This window comes from Myxine glutinosa, chromosome 3 (genome assembly GCF_964187855.1).
Source record: "Myxine glutinosa chromosome 3, kmMyxGlut1.1, whole genome shotgun sequence".
In the NCBI taxonomy this organism is placed as follows: domain Eukaryota; kingdom Metazoa; phylum Chordata; class Myxini; order Myxiniformes; family Myxinidae; genus Myxine; species Myxine glutinosa.
Window position 1 is genome coordinate 163,382,832 of NC_136263.1, and position 23,994 is coordinate 163,406,825.

Consider the following 23,994-nt stretch of genomic DNA (forward strand, 5'->3'; position numbering starts at 1 on the left):
GGGGACATATTTACTCATTTGTGAACATCTGTAAAACTGTCGCACTCAGGGTAGAGTTAATAGTAGAGGGAACTACATCTGAGTGCCACACTAAAATAGGTAAAAATTTATCGGGTCGGGACGCCCCGAGGGTAGAGAAGGGTGCAATGTTGCGAATATGGCATTTGGCCTCCATATCCGCTTGTAAATATTCCCCTATTTCCCCAATACTCCCCAACTATCCCCAATCCCCCATTCCCTAGTCCCATTGCCTGTAAATAACACTCTGTAGAACCGACCTTCCCCTTTTTCCCCCATTAAATGTCGTGCCCAGGTCCACCGCATCTCACGTAGACAACTTTCGGACATCTTGCTAGTTATTCTTAGTCTATGTCAGTTAAGGACTCGTTTCCATTAATTCTGACTCTTCGTTGCACCAGAATGTGATTATATGGCACCAGTAGTGAGTTTAGGACCTTCCCATACCTCCTCCCATCTTCTTCCCCAAACAACAACTACAACAACAACTACAACAACAACTACAACAACTACAACAACGGCGCGCGCGGGGAGTGTGCGTCCTCACTCCGGCTCGGTTAGCCGCCATTACCCATGCGCTCCACGGGGTTACCACGAAGGGGCTGGCTGTCAGCTCCTCGTCAAGGGCGGAGCCTGGTAACCCCCCCGCACCCAATAAGAAGGGCGGACCGATTCCATCTGGGGCGGAGCTAACGAGCCGAGGGCGTGTCACTCCCCGCCGGATATACGCAGCGACTTACCGGATGTGACGAGAGATGCGCCCCCAGCTTGAGAAGACAATCACCACATCCGAGCGCTGCGACCTCCCCGCATCTCTAGACCGGACCGGGTCGATCCTGCCCTGAGCCCAGGTGCACCTGGAGCCATCGATTCTGCCTTTCCTTGCCATCAATCCCCGTGTGAGTCAGTTTTGTCCTGTTTATCTGTCGTCTGTCAGGGAATAAGATAAGTGTGTCTAAGTGCCTGTCTTTCTATGCTGTCCCTCTCATTCCTGTAATCTAACCTTCCGCCCTAATATAACCTCCTCCGGAGGTCTTGAGAACTGAACCCTTGGTGTCGTGTCATTTTAGTCCCAGCCGTTGTGTCCTTTTCCTTCATTGATTCAGCGTAGCGCGACTCGGCAACGTTCGAGTATAATCGGGTAACTTGTGCGGACACGGCGGCCATTCCGCTCGGCTCACCCTAACATCAAAGTCGTGTCCGTAACAATATTATCATTGTTTTTGTTATTTATTTAGTAATGAGAATGGCATGCCATGGAAGGACCTATTAAGCTGCTCTACACACCTTAACATGGAGTGCATTTAGAAACATGGAAATTCTTCTGGATTCTTTGTAGTTAATTAGCTTAATTAACTCAGGAGATCATAACAATCATTTCGCGAGAACGACACAAATCAGAAATTCCATATCAGAAAGCTCCAGTAGAACTACACAAAAAACATGCCCCACACACACACACACACACACACACACACACACACACACACACACACACACACACACACACACACACACACACACACGCACTTCATCAATTTATAGCAGAAGGAACAGCTGGGCATGTCGTTTCACCAGTTCCTATATCTGACCATTAGTCATCGCGAATCTGTTGAACTGTTGGACCAGGGAAGAACGCAAGGAACTGCAGAAACTTCCAAGAACGCACGAAATGCCGTTTCTGACGATCAATTTAAAAAAATTTCCTGGGGGAAGACCCCCAGACTCCTCTGTGCCCCCCCCAGCGCTATAGTTTCATGCACCCCCCCCCCCCCCCGTCTTGAAATTCCTGGATCCGCCCCTGGCACATTCCAAAAGTCGACCCAACAAGAATCCCAAAAGGAACGCAAAGCTCATGTAAAACTGTGACATGTCGCAGGTAAAACCTCTGTGCGATAAATGTACAGTTTTGCTGAAATTAGGGGTAGGGTAACATTGTGACACTTTTGAACAATAATGCTGTTGTTTCCATGACACGTATTGGCTGAAAAGAACAAGTTTCGTCAACCTTCTACATGCTGTAGATAAGATACAGGTAAAGATGATAATACTATACATGATAGCTAATTTTATGGTAACCATTTACCATGAAATCAGAGATTTTCTCCATTTTGAGACAAAATTATCTCTAAAAATGTAACGTTCTAATCCACATGCCTCTTTAATAGTCTAGTAGGAAGACTAGGTCCCCCTGCACCCCCCGGAGATATACTTCTAATCAGTGTTTCTAGATTGGAAAAAATGTGTAGAAAATGACTAGCTATGGCCCCAAGCTGAAAAAATGTCCCACATACCATTTTTATGCAAATTACTGCTGCAAATTTTATGCAAAATTATGCAAATTTTATGCAAATTTTTGATGAGGAGTAGAGTTGAGGGGTCTTTGAGGGCTTCATCGAGGTGCTCTCGGTTGCAAGACTGGGTCATTCTGAGAAGCACAGCAGGGTCAGAGATCATGATGTTCTCCTCCTCAGTGAATCTCTCCATCAACAGCCTCTCCATTGCCTCACACACTGTTTTGAGGCAAAAGAGGGACTTTGCGTAGGCCTTTCCACTGAGAACACCTTTGAGAGATCCACTTGTTACTAGTTGTGCCTCAAAGAGAATCTCTGCATATCCAGAACCACGCATCTTGTGTCCAGTGAGCATCCCGATGTAGTTCATGGATGTGTGGAAGGGTCCAATCGTTACTACATGACTAGCAAATTCATTTGGCCAGCGCCAGATGATGGGAAGGGCTTTCATGCAGACACCCAGATCAAATGTATTCAGGACCCATCTCTGACCCACCTCAGCAGTTGCTGCCTCGGAACGCTTCAGTAGCTCACGAACAACTGCGTTGTCTGTGATCGGTCTGTGCCTGGTGCCTGCATGGCATGGCAATGGCCTGCAGCCTGTGCCTGGGCTAGGGGGTTTCACCTCTGCAACTGGTTCTCCCCCACCCAGCAAATCAACAGTCGACTACTGCACGCCTATCCACCAACCGATCACAGACAACGCAGTTGTTCGTGAGCTACTGAAGCGTTCCGAGGCAGCAACTGCTGAGGTGGGTCAGAGATGGGTCCTGAATACATTTGATCTGGGTGTCTGCATGAAAGCCCTTCCCATCATCTGGCGCTGGCCAAATGAATTTGCTAGTCATGTAGTAACGATTGGACCCTTCCACACATCCATGAACTACATCGGGATGCTCACTGGACACAAGATGCGTGGTTCTGGATATGCAGAGATTCTCTTTGAGGCACAACTAGTAACAAGTGGATCTCTCAAAGGTGTTCTCAGTGGAAAGGCCTACGCAAAGTCCCTCTTTTGCCTCAAAACAGTGTGTGAGGCAATGGAGAGGCTGTTGATGGAGAGATTCACTGAGGAGGAGAACATCATGATCTCTGACCCTGCTGTGCTTCTCAGAATGACCCAGTCTTGCAACCGAGAGCACCTCGATGAAGCCCTCAAAGACCCCTCAACTCTACTCCTCATCAAAAATTTGCATAAAATTTGCATAATTTTGCATAAAATTTGCAGCAGTAATTTGCATAAAAATGGTATGTGGGACATTTTTTCAGCTTGGGGCCATAGCTAGTCATTTTCTACACATTTTTTCCAATCTAGAAACACTGATTAGAAGTATATCTCCGGGGGGTGCAGGGGGACCTAGTCTTCCTACTAGACTATAATGTTTGTGAGTGACAACCAGTTATTACCCTCGCCTGAGGAGAGGGTATTGTATTTTTTTTATTTTTTTTTTGTATACAAGATCGAGGCTCGTGAAAGAGCAAACATTAATCACACAGACAAACCGACACATAAAACATATAACATGGGGAGCGGTAGACAAGATGGGGCGAGAGGGGGGGGAACACAAACACAACATCTGAGAGCAGGGACATCGACAGATCTGTGGGAGGGAGAGGGCTTTGGGGGGGGGGAGGCATGGGAAGGGGGGGTGGGAGAGGTATAAAACATATGGACACTGCCGAGACTTCCAGGAAAGAAGTTGGAATTTCAAACAAGGTGGATCTGGGGTGAATTAGTGGGGGAAGAAAAGATCAAGGTTTTGGATGGGGAAAGATAAGAGATGGTGGTGAACAGCTGTTTTAAAGACCTGGAGGGAGGAGTGGGATTGAAGGGAGTGTGGGAGTTTGTTCCAGAGGAGGGAGAAAAGAGGAATGAAAGAGTGAAGGTGAGCAGAGAGCCGAGATTTCGGCAGTTTAACCATCAGAGGGTTGCTGGCAGATCTTGTGCGACCTGTAGGAATATTTGGGGGACAGAGCACAGAGAGAGCTGGGGGAGCAAGGCCGGAGAGGGGTCGGTAGAAGACAGAAAGACCACCTACCTGCCTGCGGTGAGTGAGTGAAAGGCCCTCGGAGATAGCTTCATCACGGTAGATTCCAATGATTCTGAAAGCTTTGGTTTCAACAGCGTGAAGCCGAGCTCGGTGTGAGGCAGGCGCACCAGCCCATAGGGGAGAACAGTATTCCATTGAGCTGCGGATGAAAGCCTTGTATGTGGCGAGGAGCTCAGGTGTGCCGAGGAAGGACTTCACACGACGGAGGATGCCCAGTCGGCGACTGGCTTTGGAGGCCAGCTTGGAAATGTGGTTTTCCCAAGAAAGATAATGGCCGTTTTGATCATGATCGATTTGATCATGGCCATTTGAATCCGTTTGTTTGTCTGTGTGTCTGTTTGTCTGTCTGTTTGTCTGCACAGAATAAATATGATTTTCTCTGCAACCGTTTGTCTGATTGACAGGAAATTCTCCTCATAGGTGCAACTCCACCTGTAGGATTTATTAATAACTATGACGTCATAGGTCATGTGGTTTGGCCGCCATCTTGGAAAAACCGAAAAACTTTGCACCTCTATCTCCGAAAGTGCTGTATAGAAAAAATTGAGACATGGCTCATTGAAAATAAATCTCCATGGGGAATAAAATATGTTAATGATGATGTCATAGGTGCCTCCATTATAACGTCATAATTCAACAAGTACAAAACTTCAGCCTATCAAGATGAAATTTCTTGAGCATCATGTAGGCATAAATTGGTGGAGAAAAAAATAATAATGATGACGTCATCTGTCACGTGGTTCGGCCGCCATATTTGTTTTAACACAAAAGCCTTAAAAACCACTGAAAAATACATCCTGGTGAGGGTTTGCAATCTCTGATTGCTCTTTCTTGTTTCCCCTTATTTTAATACCTCACAATCATGTCTCACTATATTTTTGAGAAATCTCTGAATCAAAAATGCTCCTGCACATTGTAAAAAAAAAAAAAGGCACAACATTGCATTTTTCACCAAAAAAGTCAGCACCTCAGGCAATTAAGAGATGGGTTTGCATGACGAGCATAAAATTCTAAATCAGAAATGATAATCAGACCATCTGGCCTCAGACACATGAGTCGAGTGGCCAGGGAAACCAATTACAGAGGGGGTAGGATATCGTGGGTGATGAATGCCAGTGTGCTGCCTGCGATGATGTCTCCAAGTGGAAGTCGCAGTGGCAGTCACATCACTTTCACCTTTGCTGCTTGCTGCCACCTCACTGTCATCTGCCAACTAAATGATGACTGAAAACAAAAGAAATCTAGCAGCACCATTTTTTTTTCTGCACCTTACACTTGCACCATTCTTCCTTGGCCTGATCATTAACCTGGTGACGGTGCACCTTCTGCGACAGGACCTTGTTGTAGGTGCTGAAAGATCCTATGTGTTCAGTCTTCATGCAGACGGCAGGAACAGACTATCCTCCAGGTTCGTGACCAGCTGCTCAATGTTGACCGGCCACAACTGGAAGGTTGTGTCCAGTCATTGTTCCCTGGCCTGCAGCTTGGCAAGCATGGCCGGGTTGATCTACGTGTGGTCGGAATCTTCTTCATGTTGCGGTTGGTGTCCAGAAGCTGAATGAGCAAGATGCATGTCTGGTGGTCAGAGACAGTGGGTATGTTGGCCTTCTTGTAAAAATCTGCGAACCGGGCGAAGACGGGCTGTGCAAATGCCCATTTGGGGGGAGCACCAGGACAGCCAGTGTGCTTTGCCACCACACCCTTCTCGATGTGATGCATGAGACAGCGCAGGAAATGACGGCATGTGGGGAGATGTATTCCCTTTATTTGTGCATCCTCCTTATTGATGGCGCTGCCCAGCCTGAACACAGCTTTGGCCTGTTGCGTTGCCATCAGCGTTATGGCCTTGAGAGAATACAGCCCCTCCAACATATGAACGGGTGTCAGCTGAGGTGTAGCAGATGGGCCCATTAACGGGGGTACCTGATTTTTACCCATTCTGATTGGGGGAGAGCGGTTCTAAAAAGTATGATTAGATCAGTATGAGAATATTTTTTAAAAATAGGGCATTTTATTAACCCTACTATATAGCCAAGCCTTGAGAAGGGACGTGCTGAAAATATTGTTTTTCCTGTGGACAATGAAACCCAAATTTGATTGTTAAACTTTGAAAGTACAACAGGCCTGTTAATTTCAGATTTTATACTTATGAAGCACTTTTGATGACGTGTGTTCTTTGTTGTAGATGCAGATAAATGCTATGTCAACCCAGAACAAAATATAACTGGCTGGTGGGGAGATGCTGCCACCTTTGTGACATCATTTGAAGACTGCATGGTGCTTGATTACCCCCCAGGGGTGCATTTGATGAAATACTTTCAACCACGAAACGACAGTCAGCCAGATGAGGTATTTTGACTCATGGTTTTACATGAAGTTGTGGTATTCCCTGCTAATTTTAGTGTGGAAAAATTTTGGAAGCAAAATAATTTGCAATGCTTCTTCCTTCATGTGTAGATTTTCACTCAGATTGATTTTCACTTTCACTCAATCAGTCTTTCATCACAGATGGAATTATTGTCCAGCATTGTGAGCTAGGTATTGATGATGCACATCAGTCATGGCTGAGTGATATTCTTATTATATTATCCTTTAAATCATTTACTCTGCCACTGCAAGTCTTGTGCAGTTGACATGAACTGGGTAGTGGGTAGAGGATTAAGAAAATTGATCTGAGAGCAATTGGCCGACACTGACTCGCCTAAGAGAAGGTATTGTCTGACTACTAAATCAACCTCCATCCGTCCTTCAGGAAATCGGAGACCAGTGACTTCTGTGTAAATGCAGCCAACACTACCATGCTGCAGGAGTGGAGCTGGGATGATACTTTTAACATTCTTAAAGATATCATTTCAAGGTGTTGTGAAGCATAATTTTTGGCTTGACTTGTCCCAGGTGATGCCATCCCAGGTGATGCAAGCAGAACCATTTTCTGTCTGTCTTGTCTCAGGTGAAGCAGAAAACCTTGCCTTCTTGACAATGACTTTGTTGTGCTTTGGTTGTGTTTATAGTTTTGTTTGTTGAATTCAAAAGTTGCAGAATGAATTATAATTAGTTTATAATCTGCATCCAGGTTTCTATTTCAAGCCTGGTGTTGGAAGCCTGGTGTTGGCTTAGCGTTTAGGGTGCCAGCTTGGGATCCTAGAATCCTGGGTTTGAATCCCGGTCGATCGCTGAATTAACGCCAGGAGGGTTGACTCAGCCGGTCATCCTTCCAAGGTCGGCAAATTGAGTACCAGTTCACTGGTAATTCCCTGTGTGTCGCAAGAGGCAACTAACAGGGTTGGCTGCAGGAAGGGCATCCGGCCATAAAACATTGCTTCAAAAAGGGGACTACGGTGCCCAAAAAAGGCCAACCCCTGCTCTGCGGGGAAAAATGGCCTCTAAAGGTGGTTCTTCTTCTTTATCCAGGTTTCTATTTCGAGGACAGTGAATGCATCAATTTTTCCCGTGTTCATGACACGAGTCCAGGCGAATCGACTGAGTACAAATGTGACTGCTTTGTTCAGAGGGTTCATCCATCCACTTTCTGTGCGCACTAAGTTGGATGAAAGCCTAAAGCTGTTCATGGTGGTTCGGAAGGTTAACGCACGACTCTGGCTCTGTCATACACCCAACAGCACGTGTGATGACACTTTGGTATGTCACTCTCAACATACAAACCTCACTGAGCACCACTTTACAACTGTTTTTTTGAAACAAAATCTAAGACTCATGGGGCTGTTGTTGTTTTGAAAATAACACTAATATCATCTGGCTCACACCTTTTGTTAACTGACTCTTCCATATGGTTTGAACTGGTAATTGCAACCAACAAGAAAAGCTAACCTCACAGGTGAAAGTTAAATAAAATGAGGGCACACTGAGTACTGACCATGAGCTTTAGTATTATCGTCAAGGACACATGTAAAGCTAGATAAATGGGACATTTTGTTTGTTTCCGTATACTAGGGCACAAGGCTACTCCATGGTATTGTCTGTCCAGTGTGTAGTTCTCCTTTCAATAAAAGAATTGCTATGATGGGAAAATGATAGCCAGGAAATAGAATGCAGTTTTTGTTTGTATTTTGTTGCTCAGTTATTCATGTATAATATGGTCGATCAAACAGATTTGTGATAAACAAATGGTCGAAGATGAAGAGACAAACAAGGAATACAGTCACGTGAAAAAGTAAGTACACCCCATGTAAAGTTTTGACTTTTTCAATATATTTCAACATTCTGGTGTTGGGCTAGCGGCTAGGGTGCCGGCTTAGGATCCTAGGATCCTGGGTTCGAATCCCGGTCGATCGCTGAATTAACGCCAGGGGGGTTGACTCAGCCTGTCATCCTTCCGAGGTCGGCTAATTGAGTACCAGCTCACTGGTAATTCCCTGTTTGTCGTTAAAGGCGGCAAAAAGGGTTGGCGTCAGGAAGGGCATCCGGCCGTAAAACATTGCTTCAAAAAGGGGACCGAAAAACAACAACAACCACGGGTCCCAAAAAAGGCCAACCCCCGCTTTGCGGGGGAAAACGGCCTCTAAAGGTGGTTATATATATATTTTATATATACTGATATTTGATCTTTATTTCAACAATATTGAAAGATAAAGGTGATATAATATAACAAATATCATGAAACATTTACATTTTGTAGTCCATTGTATAATTTAAATAAACATAAATGCAAATTTCGCATGTGGAAAAAGTAAGTACACCCCTACATTTATCACTACTTCAAATACCTTAGATTAGAATCAGGTGCACCAGCTCAGGTGCAAATGATTAGAACATCGTTAGAGAGGATCTTGGAGGAACCTGTCTTATTTAAACCTCAGACATTTCGTTTGGTTTGCTCTTTGTTGTTGAAGTGTGCGGCGTCACCATGCCCAGATCAAAAGAGCTCTCTGAGGCCTTCAGAAAGAAGGCTATAGATGCCTACGAGTCTGGGAAGGGATTTAAAAAGATCTCCAAACAATTTGAAATCAATCATTCGACTGTCCGGAAAATCATCTACAAGTGGAGAAGATTCCAAACAACTGCCAACTTGTTCAGGCCAGGCCGCCCCAGCAAGTTCAGCCTGAGAGCAGACCGCAAGATGCTGAAAGAAGTCTCTAAGAACCCCAGAATGTCATCACGGGACCTACAGGTAGCTCTTGCCACTGTTGATGTCAAAGTGCACGAGTCTACCATTAGAAAGAGGCTGCACAAATTTGATCTACATGGGAGGTGTGCCAGGAGGAAACCTTTGCTGTCCAGAAAGAACATCAGGGCATGACTAAAGTTTGCCAATGAACACCTAGACAAAGACCAGCACTTCTGGAACAATGTGCTCTGGACAGATGAGTCAAAGGTAGAGCTATTTGGCCACAGTACCAGAAGACATGTTTGGTGAAAACCAAGGACAGCATTTGACCACAAGAACCTGATACCAACTGTAAAGCATGGTGGTGGAAATATTATGGTTTGGGGCAGCTTTGCTGCATCAGGGCCTGGGCAGCTCACCATCATAGAATGCACTATGAATTCTTCATTGTACCAGAGGGAGCTTGAGGATAATGTGAGGCCATCTGTTGGATAGTTGAAGCTTAACCGAAGGTGGACCTTGCAACATGACAATGACCCTAAACATATTAGTAAATCCACCAAGGAATGGCTGAAAAGAAAGAAATGGAGGGTTCTGGAATGGCCAAGTCAAAGCCCAGATCTAAATCCCATTGAGATGTTGTGGGGGAATTTGAAACGAGCTGTGCATGCAAGAAACCCCTCAAACATCGCACAGCTGAAAGAATTCTGCATGGAGGAGTGGGCAAAAATTTCTCCCAGTCGATGTCAGAGACTGGTAGACAGTTATAAGAAATGCTTACTTGAGGTTGTTTCTGCCAAAGGGGGCAATACCACCTATTAGAGCCAAGGGTGTACTTACTTTTTCCACATGCGAAATTTGCATTTATGTTTATTTAAATTATACAATGGACTACAAAATGTAAATGTTTCATGATATTTGTTATATTATATCACCTTTATCTATCAATATTGTTGAAATGAAGATCAAATAGCTGTATGTTGAAATATGTTGAAAAAGTCAAAACTTTACATGGGGTGTACTTACTTTTTCATGTGACTGTATGTCGTGCATTGGGGGATACTTGCGAAATCCCTAAAATATGTTGTTGATCTTTGGCCTATGTTGGCCTTTGGTCTATGTTGATGTTTTGGCTTATATTGACCTCAAAAATAATTGGTGGTTGATTTCAGTGATGGCGATTGACATACAGACAAACAAACAGAGAGACAGACAGGCAGGCAGACAGACAGACAGAATAACACACATGACCAATCAATATACGTACTTGAAAAATCTTAGATTTTCACAAGCAATAAAAGCATGAGAGCGTTTAGTCACCAGGTAGCATGACATTCAGAAATGTCCAGCAATATAATATGCATTTGTTGAATAGTATGAGGGCCCTTCCAAAGGACATCAATGTCATTAGGCCCATTAAGGCCATGAAGCCTACACAATGTTTGTTTGTCCATGCTCTATCCTTGAATAATTAACGTCAAACAACGAAGCAGCACGTTTCATTTTAAAAGTCGTTTTATTGTTTTGTTTTTAAATATGTTGAAGGCTCAATTTTTAATTAATTTGTTTAAAATAAAAATTCCACTTTGATGGCATATTATTATATGCCAGGTGGCATATTATACTTTGGAAATGAAATCAGTGACAACAAAAATCTCAATTAAATCCATTATTAAAATCTCAATTTAATCCATTTTGACCCAACAAAATGTGAAAAAAGTCATGTGGAACAACTTGGACAACAAAATGGAACAACTCACTTGGAACAACAAAATGTGAAAAAAGTCAAGTCGTGTGAATACATTCTGAAGGTCCTGTAAGCCTCCATTCCTGCAACAATAACTTCAGCTATACGTTCAGCAGAGATAGATGCATCGCCCAAGGAGAGGCAGCAGTCTTCTCAGGGAAAGTCAGAAAATAAGTTTTGTAAACCTTATCCAACCAACTTTATCCTTATCCAACGACACTTATCCAACCAAGATATCCAGTTTTGTATTTGTAAATATTTTCTGAAATTTGTAGAATTTGTTTTTCACTTGGAAGTTGTGGGTTACGATGTGTAAATCAAGGTGGAAAAAGTCTGATTTAATTCCAGGCTATAAGGCAACAAACAAAAGGTGAAACTTATGAAAGCGGGTGTAAACTTCTTTCGGCACTGTGATACATTCCAGGTGGCATTGCCCTCCGTGCTACGCCATAAAATCTGAATCTAACCAAATAAAAAAACTCATACCCAGGTGCACATCCATGGTATGCATATAAAGTTTCAAGTTTCTAGCTGTCATAACCATGGAGCTGTGGTGCTGACAAACACACATACACAGAGACAGACAAACAGGCTATTTACTGTAGATTCATAATGTGTTGGATTTAAAAAATAATCTATGTTGATCATTGTAGAAATAAAACAAAGTAAATTAACTTTTGAAGGATGAATTTACCAACAATAACTTCAGCTCAATTTAATTTGACACTTTATTTAAGAACCTGTCTTGCTGGTTAAGCACTTGGGAGTATCGAGCTTTTAAGATAATCCACATAATGATCATGATTTGTATTATAAATTTATAATTAAGCATGGCTTGTTCCACATTCGAGTTATACCTGTGCCTTGTTGCTTTATTCATTGTCATTCTTTTTATGAATTAATTTTATGTTTATTCATAACAATCGTTGTTTTATGGATTTGCTGCAGCAGTTGATTTCCGTTAAGAAATCTACTCCATTTCTAGAAGACGTTGCCACCATGACTGGACATTTACCACAATTGTTCCCTCAACTTGCGAGAGGAAACCGTTACTTGTTCATCATGGAAGCCCAGCAGGACAACATTTCAAACCAGGAGAGCAGTGTTGAGCTGAAATGGAATGGTGGTACACAGTTCCCTCATCAGGTAAACCGATGTTCAACATATTTACTTTTCACAGAAAATTTTCCATCATTTATGGATTTCCATATCAATTGTGGCAGTACTCGGTAAAGTGCATACCTCCGCCAGACTGAACAGTTCATGTTTCGTCTCCCACTGATAGGCCAAGTCTGGATTCGAACCTGAACCAAAATCTCATCAGCTCGTTCTTGTCACCTAACCAACTCTCCACCAAGTTTACTCATAACTCGTCCATAACTTTTATAAATATCATGTTATATATCGCTTTTCGCTATATCTCTCAATGGTGAAGAATCACTCAGAAAATTCTACTAGCCGGATCCGAATCAGGATCTTCACCAAAATGTAATCATTTCTTCCTTGTCACATACTCTACCTCTCTGCCAAATTTCGTCCGAATCCTTCCACAACTTTTTGAGATATCTTGTTCACAAACAGACAGACAGGGGTGAAAACATAACCTCCATCCACCTTTGGTGGCGGAGGTAAATATCATGCTACATTTTGTGTATAGCCCTTTTACTCAATGGTGAAGAATCACTTAAAAAATTAAATTAATTATTGTATGCAGATCCATATTCGGATCTTCACCAAAATCGAACAAATTTGTCCGCGTCAAACAACCAAACTGTCCACCAGGTTTTGGCCAAATACATCCATAACTTTTTGAGATGTGTTATATATTGTTTTTATCCCTATCACTCAATGGTAAAGAATCACTTTTAAAATTCTTGGATCCAGATCCGGATCGGGATCTTCACCAAAATCTAATTACTTAGTCCGTGTCACATACCCAACCTCACCACCAAATTTCGGCCGAATCCTTCCACAACTTTTTGATATATTTTGTTCACAGACAGACAGACAGCCAACTAAACAGACGGATGAAAACATAACCTCCATACACCTTTGGTGGCGCAGGTAACAATATATATTCTCATTTCTTTTGCCACAGGAGATTCTGCCACTGTTCCTTGAACCATTTAAATCCACCAACTGCCAGGCTCACAGCACCTGCTTGGCATGCTTATCAGACCAAGGTTGTGGCTGGTGTCTATCAAATGCCATCTGCATGCCCAGAGAGCATAGATTGGTAAATTCCTGGAGCTGTCAGGAACGTGGCAAGCGCACTGTTCTGCTACTGCAACCAGACCAGTGCACTCTCTGTCTCGCACACACTGACTGCCACACTTGCACTCAGGTATCGATCTGTATTGTTTGGCTTGCCATAATCTTGCGTTTTTTTTCATTCGTGTTCACATGACATACTGCATATGCTTATTTCGATATGTCATAGTTATGAATTTAAAACATTCTACAGGCGGAAGCACTCCTATGGTAGAATTTCGTATCAATCGGACCAACGGTTGCCAAGAAAATGAATTTTAAAAATGCAGACACGCACGTGCATACGCACAAATGCCACACGTACACAGCTGATCACCTAACCCTGCTTTTCGCTTCACGAACCCTTTAATCCCTTTAAATTAATCCCTTTAAATACAGACCTATTTGCTTACATCAAATCATCAGCAAGCTCATCCGGGAGCCAACATCACATTTGACATACAATCATTCCTTTTGTTCAATGACCTCATCTCAGAACATCAATTCGGATTCAGACTAGGTCACTCTACCTTGGACATGCTGCTTCTCCTCTCCCAATAATGGATTGCGGCTCTCAATGTCAGACATATAAGACTAGGGTGGTCTCTCGAGTCTAGACATATCTGCAGCTTTCAATGCAGTCTGGCATCCTGCCTTGCCTCTCTGCCTATGGCATCCAAAGCCAACTCCATTCTTGCCTTATTGATTTGTTTTGAATACATAATCGAGGCTCTTGGAAGAGTACTAGTACACTGAATGCATCAGGATGAAACATGACAAAAGAAACAGTCGCGTGAGTGGGGAAACACCAACAGTAGTGTTGAAGGCCAACATAGAGGCAGACTTGGCCAAACAAAGGATGTGAGGAGGAATTGGGGGCAGGAGAGGATGCATTGGGTGTAGAGGATGGATACAGAGAGAATAGAATGTCTCAGGAGGGAAAACTGGAAATTTGGAAGGAGGAGGACTTCATCCACTCTCATAGCCAACATGTGGCTCTCACCGGAATCCTTTCATCTACTCTCCCTGTCAAGGCTGGAGTGTTCCAAGGTAGTGATATCAGCCTTATCCTATTCCTAATCATCATCAACAATCTATTTAACTCTTTAGAAAATCCTTTTTGTCTCTTTGCTGATGACTCAACCCTCTGCCATGACATCCCCCCTCCATCAGATAGACACTGGAGTATTTTTTAAAATTTTTTTTGTATAGCGGGAGACAAGATGGGGAGAGAGGGGGAAGCACATAAGTACAACATTTGAGAGCAGGGACATCGGGAGATTTATGGGAGGGAGAGGGCTTGTGGGGAGGAGGCATAGGAAGGAAGGTGGGGGTGGGAGAGGTACAAAACATATGGACACTGCAAGGACTTCCAGGAAAGAAGTTGGTATTTCAAAAAAGTGGATCTGGCGTGAATTAACGGGGGTAGAAAAGATCAAGGTTTTGGAAGGGGGAAGATAAGAGATGGTGGTGAACAGCTGTTTAAAAGACCTGGAGGGAGGAGTGGGATTGAAGAGAGTGAGGGAGTTTGTTCCAGAGGCGGGAGAAAAGAGGAATTAAAGAGTGAAGGTGAATAGAGAGTCTTGATTTTGGCAATTTCACCAGAAGAGGGTTGCTGGCAGATCTTGTGTGAACTGTAGGACTATTTGGGGGACAGAGCACAGACAGAGCTGGGGGAGCTAGGCCAGAGAGGAGTCTGTAGAAGACAGAAAGACCACCTGCCTGCGGTGAGTGAGTGAAAGGCCTTCAGAATCAACTTCATCACGGGAGATTCCAATGATTCTGAAAGCTTTGGTTTCAACAGCGTGAAGACGAGCGAGGTGTGAGGCGGGAGCACCAGCCCAGAGGGGAGAGCAGTATTCCATTGAGCTACGGATGAAAGCCTTGCATGTGGTGAGGAGCTCAGGTGTGCCATGGAAGGACTTCGCATGACGGAGGATGCCCATTCGGTGACTGGCTTTGGAGGTCAGCTTGGAAATGTGGTTTTCCCAGGAAAAATCATGGCAGATAATGAGACCCAAGAGCTTGAGTGGCAGAACTTCTTGGAGAGGATTGTTGAGAAAGTAGATGTGAGGGTTGTCCAGACGGTCTTTACGGAGTGACATAGTGAGAGTGTGAGATTTGTCAGGATTGAAAGACATGTTCCACTTGTTTTGAAAGACAAGATGGATGCCCCTGCCAGTCTGTGATTTTGTCCAGGTCTGCAGAGAGTGAGGAGGCTGCTGTCTGCCAATCTGAGGGATAAGGTATGGAGCGGCAGAGAGTGGAGTCATCAAATGCTTTCTCAAAATGGATGGAGCTCAAAATTGCTTGCTCATCAAATGCTCAAAAGGATGCAGTCTTTTCCCTCTCTTCAGACATTGACAAAAATCACAAGGTGGTCAAACACGAGGAATATGTCTTTCAATCATAAGAAGTCCCACACTCTCTCTCTCTCCTCTCTCTCCTCTCTCTCCTCTCTCCCCTCTCTCTCCTCTCTCTCCTCTCTCCCCTCTCTCCCCTCTCTCTCCTCTCTCTCCTCTCTCTCCTCTCTCTCCTCTCTCTCCTCTCTCCCCTCTCTCTCCTCTCTCTCCTCTCTCTCCTCTCTCTCCTCTCTCCCCTCTCTCTCCTCTCTCTCCTCTCTCCCCTCTCTCTCCTCTCTCTCCTCTCTCTCCTCTCTCCCCTCTCTCCCCTCTCTCCCCTCTCTCCCCTCTCTCTCCTCTCTCTCCTCTCTCTCCTCTCTCTCCTCTCTCTCCTCTCTCTCCTCTCTCTCTCTCCAATATGACTATGTGGCAAATTCTCGCATCTACTTTCTGAACAATCCTTCCAAATAATTTCAGTCACTCAAACTCTTGGGTCTCTCTCAGCAATGATCTCTCTTGCGTAAACCACATTTAAAAGTTTGCCTTCAAAGACATTCGCTGACTGGGCATCCTCCATCATGCAAAGTCCTTCCTTGGCATACTTGAACACCTAGCCACTTATGAGGCCTTCATCCGAGGCTTGGAGTACTGCTCCCCCCTCTGGGCTGGCACCTCTGCTTCACACCTTGCTTAGCATGATGCCATGGGAACCAAGGCCTTCAGGATCATTGAAGGGTATGCGGGTGTCTTCTGATACCTCAGGGAGATGGATGCCCCTGCCTTGCATAACCCCAGGTCACCTGTGGGCAAGGTGTAGTACCTGTCAGCCCCCCTTACTAGGGTAACGGTCCGCAGCCATGTGGTTTAAATGACAGATGGCTCTGCACATCTGGTGGATGATAGTCCAGTCGACTCCAACAGCACAGGCGGAAAAGGGTGAATTCCCCAATTCTGGAAGAGGCCAGCAGAGAGATGGAGAGGAGTGGAGACCCCCGCCCCCGTCTATACCACACACTTACCCATGTGTACCAGCCATAGAAAGGCAATGTGATGGCAAACACGCCATCATTGCCCAAGGAGACTCGACATCATAATCAGGATCATTGGAATCTCCTGCAATGGAGCTGAATCTATGGGAATATCACTTTGCCATTGCAGACTAGTTGGTAATCTCTGTGTTCTTCCTCCTCGTCTCTAATATTGCACCTTCTGCCCTCTCAATGCCTTGTTCCTCCAGGTTTTCTGCAGGGTGCACACACTCCACCATCAACCCCTTCTCGTGAAAATTCCAAAATCCAGAAACACTGCTCACCTCCACTCATTTGTTCCTCTTTTTCCCCACCTAGGAAACTGACTCTTATGTCCTCTTCCATCTCATGCTTCCCTCCAGGTCTTGAAGACAGCTGTTCAACACCAAACCAGATCACCTCCCACCCATTACCATGATCATATTGCAGTTAAGGGTGGACAAGACAGATACAGAGAGAAACTCTCAGGAGGGAAAACTGGAAATTTGGAAGGAGGATTGATTGGAGTGTGGTTATTGCCATTAACATAGACGTCTGTAAGAAATATAAGAGGGAATGTTTAATTTGATGATTTCACTCATTCACATGAGCATTCATTGCAGGAAGGCATCTGCGAGTGGCTGAAGAGCGAGTTGACGTGCACACGAAGAGGAAGGTTTCCTGACGCCATTAAGCACCACAGCAAGTGTCTTCCACCTTGTTACCTGTATGCATTTTACTCTGTTAACTCATTTTAGATTTTGTGCACAATCTGCTGCCATTTGCAGCTCAACTATTGAAGGGATTATCAGCTGCTTTAATGCTTTTTCGTGTGTGCACTTTCAGGAGGGAAACCTGTGCAAATTGCCTGTCTGAGCGCAGTGAATGCGCTTGGTGTTTATCCACAAACAGTTGCTTTCCTTTCTCCATATATTTGGGCAAATATCCTCATGGTGAATGCAGGGATTGGCAGGATAGGTCAGGAACCTTATTGCTCGAAATTTCAATGAGAAACATGAAATAGTTTTTATATTGTTGTTTTGATGCATATGTGAAAATTATTATGATCATTCTAGCTTGCCCTACAATTAAACAAGTAACCAGTGTGTACTCCACAGTATTACTTCCCAAGATGGCTGCCCTGACTGTCACAAGTTTGATACGTGCAGACAGTGCATTGGGAGCTTTCAATGTGGGTGGTGTGGGAATGTGGAAAACCCCATATTAGGAAGGTACGTTGCAGTTCACACATGTTTGATTTTTCTTTTTTTTCTTGAACTTGTTGATTCTTCCAGTTTTTTTAATGGTGAGACAGTTAGCACCTTCACAGCTACTTTGTTGGGGCATAATCATGTCTCTTTGCAAGGTGATGTTTTTCCTCGCTTGAGAAGGTGCAGTCATTAATTTTTATACAGACATAGGGTTTCCCCTATATGAGGCCTGTGGCTCTTTCTTTGAGGTATTTTTCTTCTTTTTATCAACGCAAGATGTTCTGTCATTTCCCTTTGTCCCATCTTCATCACCTCCTCCCGTTCTACTGAAGGCCCCTCCACCCCGGGACCCGCTGTGCAGCACGCCCTAGAGTTTGGAATGTGCATGAGTTGCACGGCATTGCATTCTGCTTGTTTTACTGACACCTTTATTGCCAGGACTGACGTCTGCCATCAGGGTCGATACCCCAGAATTTCCCAGTGCCTCGAGCAACATATCACCACGGCCCCCCTCGTAGCGCCGCACCAACCTGCCCATCACAGAGCCGTGCACATCACATGTCATTCCCCGTCTCCACATGGGGACCTTAACCACGTCCACTTCACTCCCATCACCCTTCATACTGTCGAGTTCCCGGGGTCAACACCCCTGGGGACGGATACCCAACCAGCTTAAACTCTGAGGCGTTCAGTCAACAATGGCGGACCTTCTTTATATTATACTTGCGAGGAGTGGTGGGCATGGCAGCGAGGCTTTTACCTGCACGGACTCCACTGGACGTCTTCAAACCTGGTAATCAACTCAAAACCGACACGGAATTAAATAGCAACAATAAAAAGGTTTAATAAAATAAATGTCAGGAAACAAATAAATGCACAACAAACTAAAATTCCAAAATTAAGTGCCCTCACACAGACTCGTATACAACACAAGGAGATGATAACATAAACAAAAGTAAAAATGCAGTGCACTCAGCTTTGAGCGGCTCTTGAACCTCGTCGGAGATCGTTGCGGCCCCGCGTTCCTGCATGGGAAAACATGCCTTGGCGCGCAGTTCGTTCACCCGCCAGCCGCAGCACGGTTCCCCGAGTCCGTGTGCGGGAAAACAAGCTTGCACGACATCCGGTCTAACGGGTCCCTACTTAGGTACATGGGGGAGGGGGGGGGGGGGCTTCTTCTTCATCGCGACATTTGGAGCACACTATACTATACAATTATACCTGGACGAAGGTAATCCATTGCCTACCCCCCATAAACGTAACAATACTCTCACTTCTGGTATTCAGAGTGTGTGTGTGCGCATACATGCATACAAGTTCTGTTGCAGATCCTCCACGATCCCTCGACCCTGAAGACAAAAAATGATTTCGTGATTTTTTAGTTTCATTCATTCACAATTATCATTCGATTAATGTGATATTTATCATATTTCCCATGTTTTCACGAGTTAAATTTGCATCCAGGAACACAACAATTATGGGGAACCATTTTGAAATTGCCACACTTTCATTTAAATGCTGAAAATTATGTTCAAAAGACTATTTGGCTCAGATTTTGCCCCAGCGAGGGCACGCCAAAGGTGCCCTGGTTGGAGGAAGTGAATCACTGAAAAAACACACATGCAGCTCATGCATGAAAGACCTCATTTATGTTCATACAAAATCCCGTATTGCTTAAAGCAATAAAAAAAAATTCTGCGACACTCTTGAAAATACTACATTAGATCTATTTATTTGGTTTAATCAACCATCTCATAACGCATTTTGATCAAAAACAGAATGTGGGGTGCAAACGGACGCTTCTGTTTACCAGATGCATACTGGGGGATTTCTCCGGTCAAGCTGTAGGAGACTGCTCGTTCACACATGGTGGCTGGGAGCAGGCCGTTGTGCAGTGGTCCTACACCTCATGTCCAGATGTGGATGAATGCTTGCTGCTGCCACACAACTGTCACCACAATGCAATATGCATCAACACACCAGAATCCTACATATGCCAGTGCAGTAGAGGATATGAGGGAGATGGAGTCAATTACTGCAACAAAACGTAAGTCTGTGCATCCTCTTCTTTTGTCATTATTTCTTATTATATGACATGCGCACATCAGTATTTCACCTTGGTACAAAATTCAAAGCTGCATTTGCATCTTCCTTTCCTTATTCTTATTCATTGTGTTCATGTTTGAACATATTTGACTAGTAAGGGTAAAATTGCCTGTGTTTAACAGAACTCATTTGCATTCAGTGCAATTAGACTGTGATTTGCATATGCATTATCAGCCAGATTGTTTTAGATGCAGTATCAATCAAACTGTGATTTGCAGTGGTGCTGATAGTACACGGCGTGGTGCAGTGATGCGTTCAAGCTTATTGAATATACTTTGTCAACACTTATTTAGAGGATCCAGTTTTATGCTCTCTCTTTCTCTATTGCTGTGGAGTTATATATATATATATATATATATATATATATATATATATATATATATATATATATATATATATATATATATATATATATATATATATATATATATATATATATATATATATATATATATATATATATATATATATATATATATATGTGGAGCTTCCAAGTTATATATATATAACTCCGCTGCCCGTCTACTCACCCATTCCTGGACCCGTGACCACATCACCCCCGTCCTTTATAAGCTTCACTGGCTCCCCATCCCCCAGAGAATCCAGTACAAAATCCTCCTCTTGACCTACAAAGCCCTCCATAACCTGGCCCCATCCTACCTGACTGACCTCCTCTCCAGACACACTCCCACCCGCAACCTCCGCTCTGCTGGCGCCAACCTCCTGTCACCCCCCATCCAGACCAAATTCAGATCCTGGGGGGACAGGGCCTTCTCAATCGCTGCTCCCACCCTCTGGAACTCACTACCTCACACCATCAGAGACTCCTCCTCACTCACCACATTCAAAACATCACTCAAGACCCACCTGTTCAACACTGCATTTAACATTTAACCCACAGCATTTAACCCCTGACTATCTCTTCTCCTTCTCCTTCCTTTTGCTTTGATTATTTACCTATTTATTTTTGTCTTTTTGCACTTGTTTTTTGTACTCTGTCAAAGCGTCTTTGGGCTTCTTGAAAAGCGCTATATAAAATAAATGTATTATTATTATTATTATTATTATTATTGCAGATTTTTTCTTGAAGATGACAGATGAAGTGTGATTTATTATAAGTTCAAATCAAACTGGCAATCAAACATGGCAGCTTGGATTCAATGCTGGTCTAAAATTGAGAAAGAGACAAGCTTTGTGTCATCTAAGTCAAAAGTGCTCAGTAATACATGGCCAGCACTATTGCAAATGTTGCACACGAAATCGAGCAATATGCAGTGCCTTGAGAAAGTATTCACACCCCTTGACTTTTTCACATTTTGTTGTGTTACAGCCTCAATTTAAAATGGATTAAAAATGATTTTTTTGTCACTGATCTACACATAATACATCTACACATGTCACTGATCATGTCAAAGTGGAATTTATGGTTAGAAGATTTTACAAAATAATTGCAAATGAAATATCTAATTTACATAAGTATTCAATCCCGAGTCAGTACTTCATAAAAGCGCATTTGGCAGCGATTTCAGCTTGGAGTCTTCTTGGGTATGTGTATCAGTTTTGCACATCTGGATTTGGGGAGTTTCTCCCATTCTTCCTTACAGATTTGCTCCAGCTCTGTCAAGTTGGATCGGGAGCGTCAGTGAACAGAAATCTTCAAGTCTTTACACAGATTCTCAATGGGATTCAAGTCTGGGCTTTGGCTGGGCCACTCAAGGACTTTCACTTGCTTGTTCTGAAGCCATTCCAGTGTTGCTTGGGCTATATGTTTGTGGTTGGTTATTGTCCTGTTCAAATGTAAATATTTGCCACAGTCTAAGGTCTTTTGCACTCTAAAGCAGGTTCTCCTCAGAAATTTGTCTGTATTTGGCTCCATTCATTGTTCCCTCTATCCTTGCAAGTCTCCCAGTCCTGGTGCTGAAAAGCATCCCCATAGTATGATTCTCCCACCACCATGCTTCACGATAGGGATGGTGTTAGATCTGTGCTCAGTTTTCGCCAGAAGTAGCACTTTGCATTCTTTGCAATCAATTTTTGTCTCAACACACCACATAATCTTTTGCCTCATGCTTTTAGTCTGTCCCCTGCATTTTTGCAAACTCTACGCATGCTGTCGTGTGCCTTTTTCTCAGGAGTGGCTTCCGTCTGGCCACTCTTAGACTAGACGGATTTCTAAGAAATGTTAATGTTAGGTGCATTTTTGGGTAAAGGTTGGGAACCTCACTTTTTAACATAATTAGGGTATGCTGAATTCGATTAACCCGGTTCCCAAGCCGAATATTGAGTTTTGACCTTCTAATTAGCATAAACAAAATGGCCTCCAAATTGCCATTTTTGGACAATTTCTTTGAACAAGCATTTATATATCGTGTATATACATGCAGCTCTTTTACTTTAATTTCACAACTTTTACCCCAAAATGCACCCTAGAAGCTTATACATGGCCTTTTTTCATAAATTCGTCTCGTCTATATTATGTTTTGTGACATATTGAAAGAGACATTCAAACTGACATTGAAATTGGACACTATAAAATGGGAATTGGTTTTAATAAGACAATGTTTCATACAACCATTTATTCTAAAATTAAGTATACATGGCCATGAAGCACAAACATTCAGGAATGTCACACATGTTGTTTTGCCAAACTACATCAAATTCAAACGAGGGGTCTGATAATCACTCTGTTGCTGACAGGCACACATTGATGTGCACCTCAACTCTGAATAGCGACATTTGCAGGGTCTAGTCTTGCTTTGCTTCTGGCATGCACAACAAATCATCTCGAGGCAACTTTCATGGATTGGACTCAGTGACATCAGAATAGGCTCCAGTCCTGAATCACCACGTTTCCATCCCATTTCCACAGGTGCAGGAAGGTCAGTTATGGCACAATGAGCATTTCTCCATACCATGGCTTGATAATGTACTCGCATCAAATGGAAATGAAGAGCATCACTTGTCAGTGACATTGCTTCTGGTTTATCAGTCTTGGAGAACAACATATGTCGTGCTGAATCAACTGAGGTTGTTCTGTGCACATTATATATTCTGCAGACGAACGCTTCTGCAGATTTGATTGTCTCCCCTGTGAGTTCACCGATGCCCAAGTTCCTCAGCAGTTTATTCAAAACAAAAAAAAAGAACAATCTCAAAATTCGGCTTGGGAACCGGGTTAATCGAATTCAGCATACCCTAATTATGTTAAAAAGTGAGGTTCCCAACTTTTACCCAAAAATGCTACTAGAAGCTTATGCATGGCCTTTTTCATAAATCGGTCTAGTCTATCTCCCATAAAGCCTACATTTGTGAAGTGCTGCAAAGACTGTTGTCCTTTTGACAGTTTGTCCCATCTCAGCCAAGGAACTCTGTAGTTCTGTCAGTGGTCATTGGGTTCTGGTTACTTCCCTGACTAAGATCCTTCTTAACCGGTTGTTCAGTTTGGTCAGATGGCCAGGTCTAGGAAGAGTCTGGGTAGTTACCAGATTCGTTCCATTTCCTAATGATGGAGCTCACTGTGCTTTTGGGAACTTTCAGCACCATCAATTGTTTTATGCTCTTCCCCAGATCTATGCCTCCTCACAATTCTATCTCGTTGTTCTACGGACAGTTCATTGGACTTAATGGTAGCGTTTCTGCTCTGACATGCACTGTCAACTGTGGAACCTCATATAGAAAGGTGTGTTTGCTGTGTTTCTTTCTAAATCATGTCCAATCAATTGAGTTGGCTACACGTGGACTCCAATCAAGTTGTAGAGACATCTCAACGATGATAAAAGGAAATTGGATGCACCTGAGCTCAATTTGGAGTGTCATAGTAAAGGGGTTGGATACTTATTGACTCAAGACTTTTCAGCTTTTCATCTTTAATTATTTTGTAAATAAATTCTACTTTGACATTAT

The 23,994-nt window shown here is 43.4% G+C and overlaps 1 protein-coding gene across 1 annotated transcript in view; it reads left to right on the forward strand.

The window, feature by feature from the left end:
- The window catches only part of MEGF8 (multiple EGF like domains 8), a 250,951-nt gene that overhangs the window by 54,539 nt on the left and 172,418 nt on the right, over positions 1-23,994 (forward strand). The window contains exons 16-24 of the mRNA XM_078773628.1: positions 5,736-5,874; positions 6,549-6,712; positions 7,775-8,002; positions 12,124-12,321; positions 13,274-13,519; positions 17,398-17,501; positions 17,621-17,752; positions 17,893-18,006; positions 19,799-20,032. Of these exons, the coding sequence (XP_078629754.1) occupies positions 5,736-5,874; positions 6,549-6,712; positions 7,775-8,002; positions 12,124-12,321; positions 13,274-13,519; positions 17,398-17,501; positions 17,621-17,752; positions 17,893-18,006; positions 19,799-20,032 (1,559 nt within the window). The remainder of the gene's footprint in view (positions 1-5,735; positions 5,875-6,548; positions 6,713-7,774; positions 8,003-12,123; positions 12,322-13,273; positions 13,520-17,397; positions 17,502-17,620; positions 17,753-17,892; positions 18,007-19,798; positions 20,033-23,994) is intronic.